A 15,200-nucleotide genomic window follows, 5' to 3' on the forward strand; every position below is an offset into this window, starting at 1 on the left:
ACTTCTTTGTATGTGCTTTGTCTATATTTTATTTTGTTTCTTTTCTGGTTGACATATGTTTTTGTTTTATAGTGAATTAGAATATAACACTATCATTTATATTTATACTTGTTTGGCTTTCTAACTAGATTGATCAGAGCATCACTGATGACAAACGCGCGTCTGTCGTATCAAATTATAAACATGTAACCTTTGATAACCAATTATACCTATTGATATTTCTGTTTGTATTGTTTACACATTGTAGTCAGTATAGTAAATTTTTATTCGACTGTCATAACCAGGACAGGATTAATTTAGCATTTTATGCACAAGAAAATGACTGTACCAATTCAGGAATACGACTGCTGTTTTTGATTCGCTTCGGTTGATGTGTTTGAGCTTTTGATTTTGGCATCTGGGACTTTGCGATTTGTATTTTTTCCTTAGTAATTTTGTTATTTATAAGGAAACAAGAATGTGTCCTCAGTACACGAATGCCCCACTCGCACTATCATTTTCTATGTTCAGTGGACCGTGAAATTGGGGTAAAATCTCTAATTTGGCATTAAAATTAGAAAGATCATATCATAGGGAACATGTGTACCAAGTTTGAAGTCGATTGGACTTCAACTTCATCAAAAACTACCTCGACCAAAAACTTTAACCTGAAGCGGGACAGACGGACGAACGAATGAACGGACGGACGAACGAACGAACGGACGAACGGATGCACAGACCAGAAAACATAATGCCCCTCTATTATCGTAGGTGGGGCATAAAAACACAACAAAGAAAATTAAAAAAAACGAATGCTCTCTTCTGAAGTCGATCAAACTAAGCAACACATATTTTATTTTCAACATTTATTACAAATAGAATATTAAGTAAAACGATTCTTCTTTTTAGCACAACAAGTTCCGTTCAATGTAGTTTAAAATTACTATGATAAAAATGAAAATTAAATGATGTGAATGATTTAGTTCTAAGACTTATGATTTGCAATTGTTACCAATTTGTAGAATTATAAAGCTGTCCGAATTATTTCACTTCCCATTTTCTTTTCACTAAATCTAATAGTCACATAATATGAACCTAACATACTTAATCTAATTCATATATGTTTTATTTTCTTCATTCTTTCACACACTGGAACTGATCTTTTGACTTTGTTAGGATTATAGAATTTACTATCGATACTTTGACATTCAAACCAGCTGAACATATCTGGAGATAAATCCCTGAAAGTACACAATTGCACAAAGATGTGTTTTACATTCATGTTTATGCTTATTTCATCAAGTATTCTAACGAGTTTATAAATGGATGGACGGCTGTTTTAACATCCAGTGTCAATTTTTTTTTTTATTTTGACGGAAAAGACACACGTATACAACAAACTGAACCAGCATCATTGACATCGAAAGGATTCATCACAATGAGTGTTGCATGTGGTTTTAAAAAAGGCAAATACCATAAATAGCAATAAAGTATCTTAAATCAAAGGATAAGGACAATGCGGACAATAACAAAAGCATTGCACTATAAAACTATTGATCGATGTAACAACATGAAACCAACAAATACCAACTGTCTTCATGTTACACCTTTCTTATTGAAACACATTTTGCATTTGCTTATATATTGTTTTAGATTTGTTTTATATTGCTATCAATGCAGATCTTTATTACTCAGAGATCATTAATCATTTTTGTTTTCTTATTGAGTCTGAAATATTGTCGTTTGAACCGCTGTCGCTTGATTCTTTTACAGATGAATTGAAAACCATAACCAAAAACAGTGTGTAGGTGTGTTACGTTATTCATTCACTTTATTTTGACACTTAAACATAACTTTGGCATTACGGAACAATCCTTTGTAGTCATTTGATTCTATTAATACTGTAGCTATTTAAAGATTAAAAATATTAACTACATTCAATATAATTAATACTTATTGCATTATCTTAATCTTGTAAAACGTATTATAAAGGATATACTAGGCCTATATTTGACGTTTTAACCTTGTAATATATGTTGAATAGGAATTGTTGTTCTCCTATACTTACTGTGTCAAAGAGTGGTACACGGGTATTAATGGTAGCACATCAGCTGAAGATACATCAATCATTTCACTGGTTAATGGTCTTAATGCCCAATAGTTCATGTCGGTCATTTTCATCTGCAAAATAAAGACAACAGTAGTATACCGCTGTTCGCAACTCATAAGTCGATTGAGAATACTAAAACTGAGGGAAACGCATCAAATATAAGAGGAGAACAAATAATTCTTTTAGTGTACAACAATTTTACAGTCAAAACAAACTATACTTATACAATTTCAACACAAACGTGGCAGTGGCAATTAACAGTGGCATTTATGCATAAAAGAAACTTTGTCATTTTAGGAAGACATAAAGTTTAAAATAGTTTACCTGATATGTCGTTTACAAATGATCATTCAATCAATACTTGAAGGGTGTGTATTATTACACTTTACGGACTACATTTATAGGGATGTTCCTCACACGAAAAACTGTTTGAAAAGAGTTATCAGGAAAATCCAACAAGTTTTCCAGCCATCATCACGAATTGATTGACCGATGCGATGTGTCGAGGTCTCAACTCAGTAGTGACATGCTAGCTCGGTCTTATAGCTATTTATATACCTGAATAATCATAAGATATTTTATTCTATCGGTAATTATATATGTTGACTTCGTGTTGATTCACATGGCGGGGATGCATGATTAGCAGTTGCTGCGAGTCATATCGACCATTCCAGTCTCACTACTTTTGGGTTTCTGCGATTACTTCAGATTTCGTTTGTTATTTTCATTTTGTCTCTTCTAAAAGAATGTAAGATACTTGAACATCGGTTAACTACTGTCACCTTAATTAACATACCTGTTGAGCACGATCTGGCATAAATCTATCAACTCCAAATCTATCACACAGATACGATAGTGATACTTTTCTTGGTGGGAAGCCATGTTGTTCCAAAATAGTGGAAAATGCTAACTGCAAATGTTTAACACAAATCAACTTTACATTTAAATAAATTTGATTGTTTAACTAATTATAGTTTCTGTATTTACTTTACTAATATAGAGTCTGAAAATGCGTTTGACTGTAACCTAATTAAGAATATCGTTATGTTTGAATAATTATTAAAGGGAAATCACACAACACATAAACTGGATGAATACATGGAGAATGATTGCATGATATATTCTTCATTTTCTGTTAGTATTTGTCCGAACTAATCGATATAAGAGTCGTATACATGAAACAGTAATCGTTGAATCAATATATAACTGGGGGCCATACAGAAACATCCTGTTGAGTTTGAACATTTGACTGTTAACTTAAAGTTAAGTTCGAATACCTAAGTCCTAATCCATTTTCAATAATGGTCATGCAGTCATTAATATATCCACAAATGGAACAAGACGTTTAACAATTATAAGTAATATTTCTGAACATGCAAAATAAAAAATCATATTTTTGTACCAAGCCAATAGTATGTCCAGTGTGTTTTTCTAACAGATTGACTATCATATCTTGCCTATGCAATTTACGTTTCTCTGTCAATATAATTATGTGAAAGCTTTGAAATTTTCAATCAATGGTTATTTTCCTATAGGGTTTTATATTTTATAGTTCGTTTCTGTGTGTGTTGTATTTTAGTCTTTCTGTCGTGTCGTTGCTCTCTTATATTTGATGTTTCTCTCGAATTTGCTTTGTTGCCCGGATTTGGGTTTTTTTCTCAATCGATTTGTGAATTTTGAACAGCGGTATACTACTGTTGCCTTTATTTACTAAGGACTTCAAATCGTCAAGAGAAATTATCTTGTGATAATTAATCATTTTTAAGATTATATCATGAAATTGTGAGGATTTTATACCTGTATATCAAAATAATTATTGATATCAACGCCGTAAATTTTCTTTAATGCAGAACTGTCTGCTTTGCAATCATGGAAGACCTGAAATGACAAAAGTAATTACCTAAATCATGAAACTTGAATGAATAAGATGATATTAAAACACATACCAGAGAAGGCATTTGTAAAAAGCAGAACGGGTCTATGGTTGTTAATAATTGTAGAATAAGTCTGGGCACATACAAATAGAAGACTGCATATTCCGGCATTTCTAAATAGTAGTGTTTGAAATTATCTTGTCATCTCCAAGGATGTTATAAAAATAATATATCGTAGAGCTTATTTAAGCTGCAGCTACAAAAATTTAAGGATACAATTTTGAAAAAAAGAAACGAAAGGAGCTTAATAAATACGTCAACAAATGTATTAAAAAGCATAGTTAAAGCTACTCGTTTTATTTCTACGGAGGATCAAAATAGATAAACCTACAGATTACTATAACATACAATTCAATTATCTGGGTTATCTCTCTTCATAAATAAAATTAATAATAGGAATCAAAGCTAGAATGTGTAAAACCATGATTACTCTTAAACGTTGTTCAGTCTTTGTAGTAATCGTTAATATGTAGGCTGTCTTTTTGTGTCGTTTTATGTTTTATGACATGGTTTGTCTTCAACTTGTAATTTTTTGGTTTTCCCTTTGGTGTATTCTGTCTTCTGTTTTACAATGAATGTCGTTCTTAGATGAACATTTATGTAAATACATTAACTGCAGTATAATATTAAAAGTTAACAAATTCTGTCAAAATCCTTGAAGAACACTGCGATTTAAGATGGCGACAATAATCTTGATATTCCAAAGCAAAATTGAAATAAAATTTAAAAAAGACGAAACAAAGACATGTATTTAAAAACAAAAAGTAGACGACACTATCAATCAAAACCAAGGAGTAAACAAAGACTCAAAAAATCAAAGGACATTTACATCAACAGTAATAAATAATAAATAAGAAACAACACGAACTCCGTTAAAAACCGGGAGTGAAATCAGGTGCTCCGGAAGGGTAAGCATTTCCTGCACCATATACAGCACCCGTCGTGTTATTTCTTTGTTCAGTTCGGTAATGATGGAAGGTTATTTTGACTGAGAAAGAATATCTGAAATGATTTCTGACACACTTTTGTCATAATGGCCAATCAGCTCATGATGGCGACCGTAAATTTCTTGAGTGATGACCTTAATTTGATGGATTCATAACCCTGTCTTAGCAACTTTTGAGAAAGCAGTATTCCTCGTTCAACAAAATCAACGTACTTTGAGCTAGCTCTAGAGTAACGTATCAATTGGGACACATATACTCCATATGCTAGAATAACGAAAATACCGAACTTCGAGGGAATTCAAAACAAAAAGCCCCCCATTAAATAGCAAAATCAATAGCTATAGCACATCAAACGAATTGATAACATCTTACTATCATATTCCTGACTTGTGACAGTCATTTTTTTTAATGTAGAAAATGGTGGATTAAACATGTTTTATAGCTATTTAAACCTCGCACTATAAGTCATTATTTACAAAATCAATTAAAGTCCATAGCTTATTATTTGTGAAGTTGATACAGAATCGTTATCAAAAAGGTCTTCGTATCTTCCGACGAACGTTTTAGAAAAAGAACGAGACGTTACATAAATTCCTTCCAGACATTGGTGACTAAGTCTTAGGAAAAAATCACATTTCCCACATAATATGCTTACTTTCAAGAGTATCTCTCTTGGATGTTCCATGTTTTTATGTAGTAGTTATGGGACTAAGTTCGTGAGGTGTTGTCTGGTTTTCTGCGAAATTTGGTTTTGATTGCACAGTTAATACTTTCTTCGTGTTTGAGAATAAAAAGATAGAAATTTTAGTCAAGATGTTATTCATTTCACATCGTAATTGTAGTTCTTGTAGTATTTTTTTTTTTGTTAAACACTATTCGTTTATTTTACCTTGACTAGTTCTCGGGATTGGAATAGTCTTATTACAGCTCCGTCAATAATTATGTTTGGTTGGCGTCTAACGTCAAAGATGTAAACGTCATCACAACAGGTACTAATTGTCACCTGCGTTATCCTACCTATGAGAAAGATTAAAAAAAATGATGCATAAAAATAGCAATACCAGAAGACAGAAATATGTGGTATAACTTAATATAATGCCTTTTTTTCGTGTTTTTACGATAATGCAATATTTTGGTGATTATTATATATTGTCTCAAACAATTAAATGTTGATTAAACATCAAGTATCAAACTAAAATAACGAGTTTAATAAATCCCACAACCCGGATCTATCATGAAAATTGTTGGCAGAAATATCAAGATGAGTTTTGCAAGCACTTCGACTGACCGTTTCAGAACGTTCTTTTGTTTAAATTTATTTTATTTGCTTAAATATACAAAAGGGATGATTTTCAAGTTGATCAAGAGTATAACGATGTTTACAAAGCATGCATGCGAACAATACATCATATATATTGGATATGAAAAAACACAGATCATTAGTATACATGTATTATTTCTTCTCTTTAGTAATAACACATACCATGTGGTCCCAAATCAGCACCTTTACAGTTCACTCCAATGACAGGTTTATCCAAACACAGAAGGGATTTTACAACTTTCTCTGATGTTTCCAAAGATGATATTACTTTTATCTTCGGCATTTCATCTAATATCCGTCACTGAAACATAAACGGAAATTTATCATTATGTTTATGCTTATCTATATGTATAAAAAGTCAGAAAAGGAACATACTATATTTTGGTATATATATCTCCAGTCGTTAAACCATTACCAATCTAATTAAAAACCGATCTCTCATCGCTCCTGTTTCTGATATGTCGCGTGGGAGATCTAACGAAACCCGCTTTGAGGTCACATGTGAGTGACCTCGTAGGTGTGTCTTTTTCGACCAATGAAGTTGAGTCTTCCACAATCTTGGAAGTTTAACGTAAGGCAAAGGGATGTAACTCATTTTATTTACGACGAAATCGTTAGTTAAAATAATTCATAAACTTTTTTGATTGGCTTATTAAAAGGTCGTCAACTCATTTGCATATCTTTATAAATTCATAACTTTTAGTTCACTCACATGTGACCTCAAAGCCGGTTTCGTTAGATCTCCCACGCGACATATCAGAAACAGGAGCGATGAGAGATCGGTTTTTAATTAGATTGAACCATTACAAATTCCGTACGAATTTGCCGAGAAATGCCGAATGATGAAATGATGCCAGTTGCTAAATAGCTCGACCGTTTTAAGGTGTATAAATAAAAGGAGATATTGGATAAGTCTTCAATGAAAGGCACCAATGTATCTATATCACATAAAGCTGTAGAAATCACCAAGAGTCGATACAATTGTACATTATGTATGCAGAAACACCAGTAAATAAAATTGAGAAAGGAAATGGGGAATGTGTCAAAGCGACAACAACCCGACCATAGAGCAGACAACAGCCGAAGGCCACCAATGGGTCTTCAATGTAGCGAGAATTCCCGCACCCGTAGGTGTCCTTCAGCTGGCCCCTAAAAATATGTATATTAGTACAGTGATAATGGACGTCATACTAAACTCCGAATTATACACAAGAAACTAAAATTAAAAATCATACAAGACGAACAAAGGCCAGAGGCTCCTGACTTGGGACAGGCGCAAAATTGCGGCGGGGTTAAACATGTTTATGAGATCTCAACCCTCCCCTATACCTTTTAGCCAATGTGGAAAAGTAAACGTATACCAATACGCACATTAAAATTCAATTCTTGAGAAGTCCGAATCCGATATCAAAAGATGTAACAAAAGAAAATCGCTCCCGTTAGGGGTTTAGTATCATACTATCATAAGATATATGAGACAAACATAACCCGTGCATGTATATTTCGTTTCTAGTGATCTTTTATGTAAATGTAAGGGAAAATGTAGCATTGTTGCCAATGAAACAACTAAAGACCAAAGGACGAGCACTTCCCCAGTTTTGTGCCGAGTACAAAAAAGTTTATATTTTTATGACATGGACCTAATATTGTTTTTATACTGCAACTTAAATTAATACATTGATAGATATTTTTAAAATTGACGCAAATTCTAAACTTATATTCATTCCTTAATGAACCCCTGACTGAGGAAAAAGTGTTCCATGATGAAATTGACATTGTACAAAACATAGCTGTGTTACTATATTTAGGAAATAAACACAACTAGTTGCAGTATAAAACGTTTTATGGACGCTCGACTCCTTCAAATGAGACAGTGGTTTATTAACACAACATAAACACATACTATAAATTCAATTTATTGGCAAGGTCTTGACTCATCAGAATAGTACTAAGAACAAAAACAATTATTGATAAAGACAACGGAGAAAAAGTACCAAATCAATATGTACTCGCAATGAATGAAATATAATTAAAATCACAATTTCAACAAATGCTTTTCCATGACTTATATATCAACCATGTTGTGTATGAATTAATATAACGTATTCATACATTTGATATATATGCTATAAACCTAAAAGAGAATATAGCAACAGATTGTAGCTAGGTTGCTTCAATATATACAGTTTAAAAAATATATATAAAATACGTCAAAGGTCATTTGTATTTTTAAGATTCATAAATACTGAAAATTTTAAAACATCTTACCTTGATTCTCAGATAACTAAATATTTAATTGAGATTTCTTTCATTATTAATGATGTGTATTGATTTCATGCCTAAATTGTAAAGATTTATATGTGTAAGTAGTGCAGGTCTCTTGATAAGTTATGTAATGTGTTGTTTAAGTTGTCAATAAACCTCCAATTTTACTTTTAACAAACCGTGAGAGTAGATCATGATCAACTATATTAAAGGCCATGGAATTCGTACTTGTAAATCTATACAAAAACATTATCGAATATCTAATACTTGGGAATGTAGACAACCAAATTTCATTAAGAAAGAAGGAGCGTGTGGTTTATACGTGTCATGTGACACTCGCAAACACATATACAACAAACAAATAAACAAAAAGAACAAGAAAAATAAAAAATAAATCAGAATGCAATATTTTAGAGAAATCAACACCGTGGCGATCAGTTCCTGCTCCACTAGTGACACCCGTAAATGCAAAATTAAATTGCTATTTATAGATATGACTTTTTATTCTCTTTGTTAAAATTGTGATGCTTATTCTAAATACAAGATCATACTTATAAGTTTTCAAAATCGATTACTTGTAATAAAATAAAGGAAAATAGCAGTGTACTATATCTGCGTTCGAAGCTCATTCTTGGATGGTCTTTCATTAGGAAAGTTCAACGCTAATGCCCGCATCACACTGTCCCGATTTTTATATACGATGGACACCCGAATGCGAAAATTGTAAGTTCGTACGAAGTTGGTCCCGATCTCTTTAAAATACCAAAAAGTGACCGAAGCAAGCACGATGAATAACGAAGTCTATACGATGGTGCCGAAATTATATACGATAGCAAAAGATGGACATACGAAGGTTAACCGAAGACGGGTATTTAAGCTTCATATCTCAGCCGAAACCTACACGATGGATCACGAAGGCTACACGATGGATTACGAAGGCTACGCGATGGATTACGATGATGGCGTGATGGCCATACGATGTCTAAACGATACGAACAGAATTTCGACAACATATCGTTTCTGTACAAGTCTGCCATGCATGGCAGGAAATCGATCTTTTTGTCTAATTCTTATAAAACTTAGTTTATTATCCCCTCGCCTACTACATGTAAGTTGCGTGTAGATAAAATTATTATGGACACTCTAGAACCAAAATGCTCAAAACTTGGTATGGTGTTACTCGTTAGGAATATCTTAAGCGCTATTGACTTTAAAGTTCAAATGTCAAGGTTACAGTGGCAGTTGTAATACAAGGCAATATCACCCTTGTGGACACTCTAAAACCAATATGCTTCAAAAGATTTTAACCACATTTGGTATATTGTTCCTCCTTGTAATGATCTGACATTTTTTACGTTCAAGGCCAAAGGTCAAGGTCATGCAGATGGACTTGTTTTTTCTCCTCGAAATAGCATAATACACAGGAAATTGGTTGCTCATTTTTTACCTGCTGGTTCTAAAGACAATATTAAAGGTATTTCCAGTTACTGAATGTTTTGATTGATTTCTAAATAGTTCATGTATCAAATATGCATATTCAATTTACCATTTTCTGCATGTGTCATATACAAATATAGGGTCCATATTTGTCCCCAATATGTTACATACGAGGGGATGCCACGCTCGGCATTGCCTTGTTTGAACTGTAAAATGTATGCACTAGTCTGAATAATCACCCACAATTAGGCCCATGTTTACTGATCTATCTTAAAGGTAAGGTAATGGGTTCGTTAATCCCTTTTATTCAAGAAGAGCTCTTTCCAGGAGAATATCATAATAATATAGACAAAAGGAAGGATGTGGGGAAAGCAACAAATGCGGCAAAATATGTCATATACTAAACAAAATGGTTATGGAGTAAACATTCGTGTGACAACAACTCAGACGATACATAAAAAATCAGAATAATGAAGACAAAGTTGGTTTCCCTATATACGTGTACCTGCAGTGTTGGTGTACGAGGCGCGTTTATGATTTTCATTATGTTACTTGATATGAAAAATTGACAAAAAATAATATTTTACTTGTAAAAGTAAATCCCGAGCCTGTAATAGCTGCTCTTCTTGTTCCATTTGAATTAATAGAAACAACGCTGTCGCCTTTCTTGTTCTCATAGAATCATATGATATGAGCTCCATGTTTTGTGAACGTCTTTCTTAACTGTCGTATTAGACTGACCAGTGCATATCGCGCATAGAACTTTAAATGTATTTTAGCGCAAAAATTAACTTACATTTAGCTGGATTTATTGCCGTCGTAGTTCCATCTTGTCGCCTTCGTACTTTTATTCGATGGCAACACGACGGGATTACGAGGTCTTCACGAAGTCGTGTTGCCATCGTAAGACCTTCGGGTATCTTCGTGATTCATTCATGTAGACATCGTAATGTCAAAACTGCCCGATGGAAACGATGGAAACACGAATGCAATACGATGTGCAAAGATGCATGCCCGGTGACATTACGATGGTGAAGATGGTGATACGAACTCAATACGAACCCTCAACATCGGACGCACCTTCGGGGATTTTTTAACATGTTAAAAAATTTAGAACCCTTCCCGAAGTTGTCCCCGAAGCCTAGAAAAAGTGGCCGATGGTTCTACGATGGTTAAAGATAGCACTACGAATAGCCCGATCTAGATACGATCAGTCCCGATTTTGAAAATTTCCATTATCGTGTTGCCATCGGCGTAAAAATCGGGACAGTGTGACGCGGGCATAAATATTCCAATAAGAATAAGAACCTAAACATATGAAGAGCTATACGTCAAAAAGGGGTCATGCAAGAGTAATATTCAAATTCATGTAACTAAAGGTTGTTTTCATATACTAAGTAAGGTTATTAAGAGTAAATAGACGTCTTGTGAAATTTGAAGTTTCAAATTATTTGTTGACTAAGGCATATATGCAAGTACAGTTTTTATAAATGTCTTGATTATAAAACTACTAATGTTTTCTTTTTATTTATAAATGTAGAACTCCAAACTATAAAATGTTTTAAAAAAAATGAATTACATGATATTTGTGAATTATATTGTCACTCTTTTAAATATCTTACCTTACTCAGATGTTTTTAATTGAGATTTAAATTCTTTTATGATAATGGTGTGTCTGAAATACCTCTATTGTACGGACGAATATTGAAGAGGTGCATTTCGTTTGAAAATTATATAACCATAAGATTCGTTGTCAAGCTGTGAAAAATAGAACATTTTTTCGTCACCGTGTATTGAAATAGTACGCTTTATATGGCTATTAAGTTTTATAGTACTTTTGATAGATAAGTATTGATCTCCTGAATTTAAAAGATTGATTAATATCAAATTTATTTTCAACAAAATCGTCCGATATTTCTTTAATTTGATGTAAAAAGGACATTGGAGAAGGCCCGGATCACATGCACACTGATAATTTTCCATCAACATTTCTAATTCAATATTATTATTAAAGTGTTGCTTGCATAATCAGAGGTAAATATTTAGGGGTATGTACTTTTTTTTGGTCATATTTGAAATTTGCATTCAGTTTTCAGACTATTTACCGCGTTTGTAGCAACACGACGGATGCCACATGTGGATCAGGATCTGCTTACCCTTCCGGAAAACCTGAGATCACCCCCGTTGTTGCTTAGGCTTTTGTTGTGTCTTTGGTGCTATTATTTGTCTGTCTGGTTTTTGTTTTTTGTTTTTAGCCATGGAGTTGTTATTTTATTTTCGATCTATGAGTTTGACTGTCCCTCTGGTATCTTTCGCCCCTTTTTCAATCTACAACATTGCTGTAGACTCAAAATATTTTTTTACTTGCCATATTGACATTGGTTCGGACGGTATGTTAGCCCCTAGTCAAGCTTTAATACATTAAATTTCATTTGTTGGGCTCTATATATATGTACTTGTCCATTTCGTGTTCCTGTCTCATTGATGAAACATAACAACTGGATTTTATATTGAAGTAGAAAAAGCAAAGCCAAATAGGAAATTTTAGAAAACGAATGTCTATCGAAATCTCTACCGCATTAGTTATTTGGTATACAATTGAGAATGGGTATGGTGGACTTGATGTGTCGTAAACACAACAACCCGCCCAAAAAGCAGGAAACACCCCATGGTGTTCAGCACAGCGAGAAATCCCGTACCCTGAGACGGGCTTCAGCTGGCTTTTAAACACAAATAAATACGACGTGTTTAATAAGTTGGAAGTTTCTAAGATATAACATTACGAGTTTTATTAGTTGTGAAAAAGGACCGAGATAATTTGCTAAGGGGTAATTCAAAAAAGACAGACAACACAATGGCCAAAAGAAAACAAGAACAGGCAAAAAACAGTCCATTAAACACTTCTTAACTTGCAAAGATGCATGTCTCAAAATATACTGAAACGTCTTTGATAAAGGAGAAAACTACAACTTTTTGAACAGTAAAGTTATGTGTTAGTATAACTTAATTTCTGTTTTCAAAATGAACAAAAAATGCATCAAAATACCAAATCGATCTTACCTGCAACCATTCCGTTTATTCGCCTTTTAGTCAAAAGTGTTAATTATTTCGTCAATATCAAAGAGCTACCTGAACAAATTCACTTTTATGTCATCAATGTTATTGAGAAAACACATTTAAACCTTCATATAAATGAAATCGAACAATAAGAAGTAATTCATATTTACGTTTGGTATATATTTCTACCATTGTCAATGTTTAAAAGAGCAGTTTAAATACCATAACATAGATCTAGTGTTAAACAGACCAAAACGTTTGTTTATAATAAAAATACTGTATAATTTAAATCCAATTAAAGTTCAGTTATACAGATAAAGAATTTAATTTGTGTATACGACTTGGGAAAAGTGTTAAATTAAATTATTATTTTAAGATCGTCTAAAACAATACCTAGATTATAGTATTACTTTGTTGCAAAACAATTTCCTTGTATTCGAGATCTGGCATTGTGCATCCCTTTTAGATGTTCCTTGTTAAAAATACTGACTCGAAACGTTTTATGTCATTGAATGACATGAAGTGCTATCTATAATTTATTATACTAAAATAAAGAGGTCCAATTTGTCAGCCGTCATGGGGTAAAAACGACAAATAAAAGAATTCAACTTTATATATAGCTAATACAGGACAATGGTGTAGATTAAAAATTACACCTCTCCAGACCCTTTTGTTTTCCACATAGTTAGTATTGCCAATAATAAACAAGTTCCGGGTCGAATCCGATACCGATACCAATAGTATGTTCACCTGTTACCTATGATCTTATCTGTACGTTCCGCATCTGACAGGCGCACCACCAAACGGTGTATTTAGGAGTTTGCTACATGTATATACACGGGTCATAATCACAGGGTTGACACTACTAAATTCAATCATTGTCAAATTGTTCCCTATTGTAGTATTTTAATCAGTTAGACTTTCTAAGATAACTATACGAATACTAAAATTCTGGACTTCAAATAATTAAAGCGTATAGGTACAGTTTTAAATTTGATAGCGGGCATGACGTACGTACAACAGCCAATAAAAGAATTCAACTTTATTTATAACTAATATAAGACAATGCAGTTGATTAAAAAATACTCCATTCCAGGACCTTTTGTTTTCAAAAGAATTAATGTTATCAATAATTGATAAATTCCATGTCGACGGGTTCACTGACACAGAAAGAGTTTGAAAGCAGAGAAAGCTGTGTATCTTTTAATCGGGCACGACTTCATCAGATGACATTACCAATACTAAAATAAGCCTTATGTATAGTAATATACTGTAATTCAGTCACGGACCCGCGATATCACGGGTGTGTTCTAGTTGCATATATATATCTAACGTCATTGGCGGATGGTTCGATATTGTATATGATATCCCTCTATAATTTCTTCATTGTAAATACAGTTGAGAGCTTCCGAGAGCAGTTCCCCAACCCCGTCAATAGGTCTCGGTCTCTTTCTCTCAAATACTAATCATATGTTTTATTTCAAATCTGTTCTTTACACATGCTTAGATACACTTTACATCATGACAGTAGATATGGCGTAGTCCTATAACATAAGAATCTGCAGGTTCATATCATTTATAACATTCAACGTTTTTTATCGGATATTTTTTTTACTATCAAGTTATTTGCATTGGGATGGTGCTTGCCACACCTACCAACGTTTTTTTACTCATATTGCCTCAGTGCTTGACACAACAATAAGTGATACCTTGCTTAATAGTTATAGCAATCTTGTGATTGGTTCAGATGAGGAAAAGGCTTTAGTAAAAGCTATCAAAGACAGTTTTCCAACATCTGAACTCACATTGTGCACAAGGCACTTGAGTGAAAATGTTACAAGGCATTTGAGAACAAAGGTTGGCGTAAATGACAAGAACGCAAAACAAATTTTATCAGACTTATTTGGGGATAACGGTCTGATAGAAGCAGATACGACGGTAGATTTGTCCACTAAGGTTACTGATATTGAAAGAAAATATGAAGACCTCGTTGGTCCATATCGTACGCAAAAAGTTATTCCTACTATAAGGGATTACGTGTACAATGCTCGAAAAACAGAGTCGAGAATTCCATTGCAATGGAAAAACAATAGTTGTGAATCAATTAATCACATCTTGAAACTAAATCAAGATTGGAAGCCTGAGAAACT

At 33.2% G+C, this 15,200-nt stretch overlaps 1 protein-coding gene across 3 annotated transcripts; it reads right to left on the reverse strand.

Moving 5' to 3' along the window:
- Positions 1 to 817: 817 nt before the first annotated feature.
- On the reverse strand, positions 818 to 13,205 carry LOC143071690 (piRNA biogenesis protein EXD1-like). Of its 3 annotated transcripts, none has more exons than XM_076246171.1 (7): positions 13,054 to 13,205; positions 6,454 to 6,592; positions 5,860 to 5,987; positions 3,887 to 3,967; positions 2,886 to 2,999; positions 2,048 to 2,160; positions 818 to 1,220 (listed from the first exon to the last, which is right to left on the reverse strand). In XM_076246171.1, exons 2-7 carry the CDS (start codon positions 6,572 to 6,574, stop codon positions 1,094 to 1,096), a joined length of 684 nt encoding a protein of 227 aa, XP_076102286.1. In that variant the 5' UTR covers positions 6,575 to 6,592; positions 13,054 to 13,205; the 3' UTR covers positions 818 to 1,093. The 3 variants fall into 3 exon arrangements, with proteins under 3 accessions (XP_076102286.1, XP_076102287.1, XP_076102288.1); XM_076246172.1 differs by lacking the exon at positions 13,054 to 13,205 and adding an exon at positions 11,616 to 11,743; XM_076246173.1 differs by lacking the exon at positions 13,054 to 13,205 and adding an exon at positions 8,560 to 8,622.
- Between the last annotated feature and the right edge of the window lie 1,995 nt (positions 13,206 to 15,200).

The sequence above is a fragment of the Mytilus galloprovincialis genome, chromosome 4, assembly GCF_965363235.1.
Source record: "Mytilus galloprovincialis chromosome 4, xbMytGall1.hap1.1, whole genome shotgun sequence".
NCBI lineage: Eukaryota > Metazoa > Mollusca > Bivalvia > Mytilida > Mytilidae > Mytilus > Mytilus galloprovincialis.

Coding starts and splice junctions, on each gene's coding strand:
- LOC143071690 (XM_076246171.1), bottom strand. CDS start 6,574: ATGCCGAAGATAAAAGTAATATCATCTTTGGAAACATCAGAGAAAGTT. Junction 3,968..5,859: donor AATCCCGAGAACTAGTCAAG/GTAAAATAAACG, acceptor TTGTCATTTCAG/GTCTTCCATGATTGCAAAGC. Junction 1,221..2,047: donor GTGTACCACTCTTTGACACA/GTAAGTATAGGA, acceptor GTGTACTTTCAG/GGATTTATCTCCAGATATGT.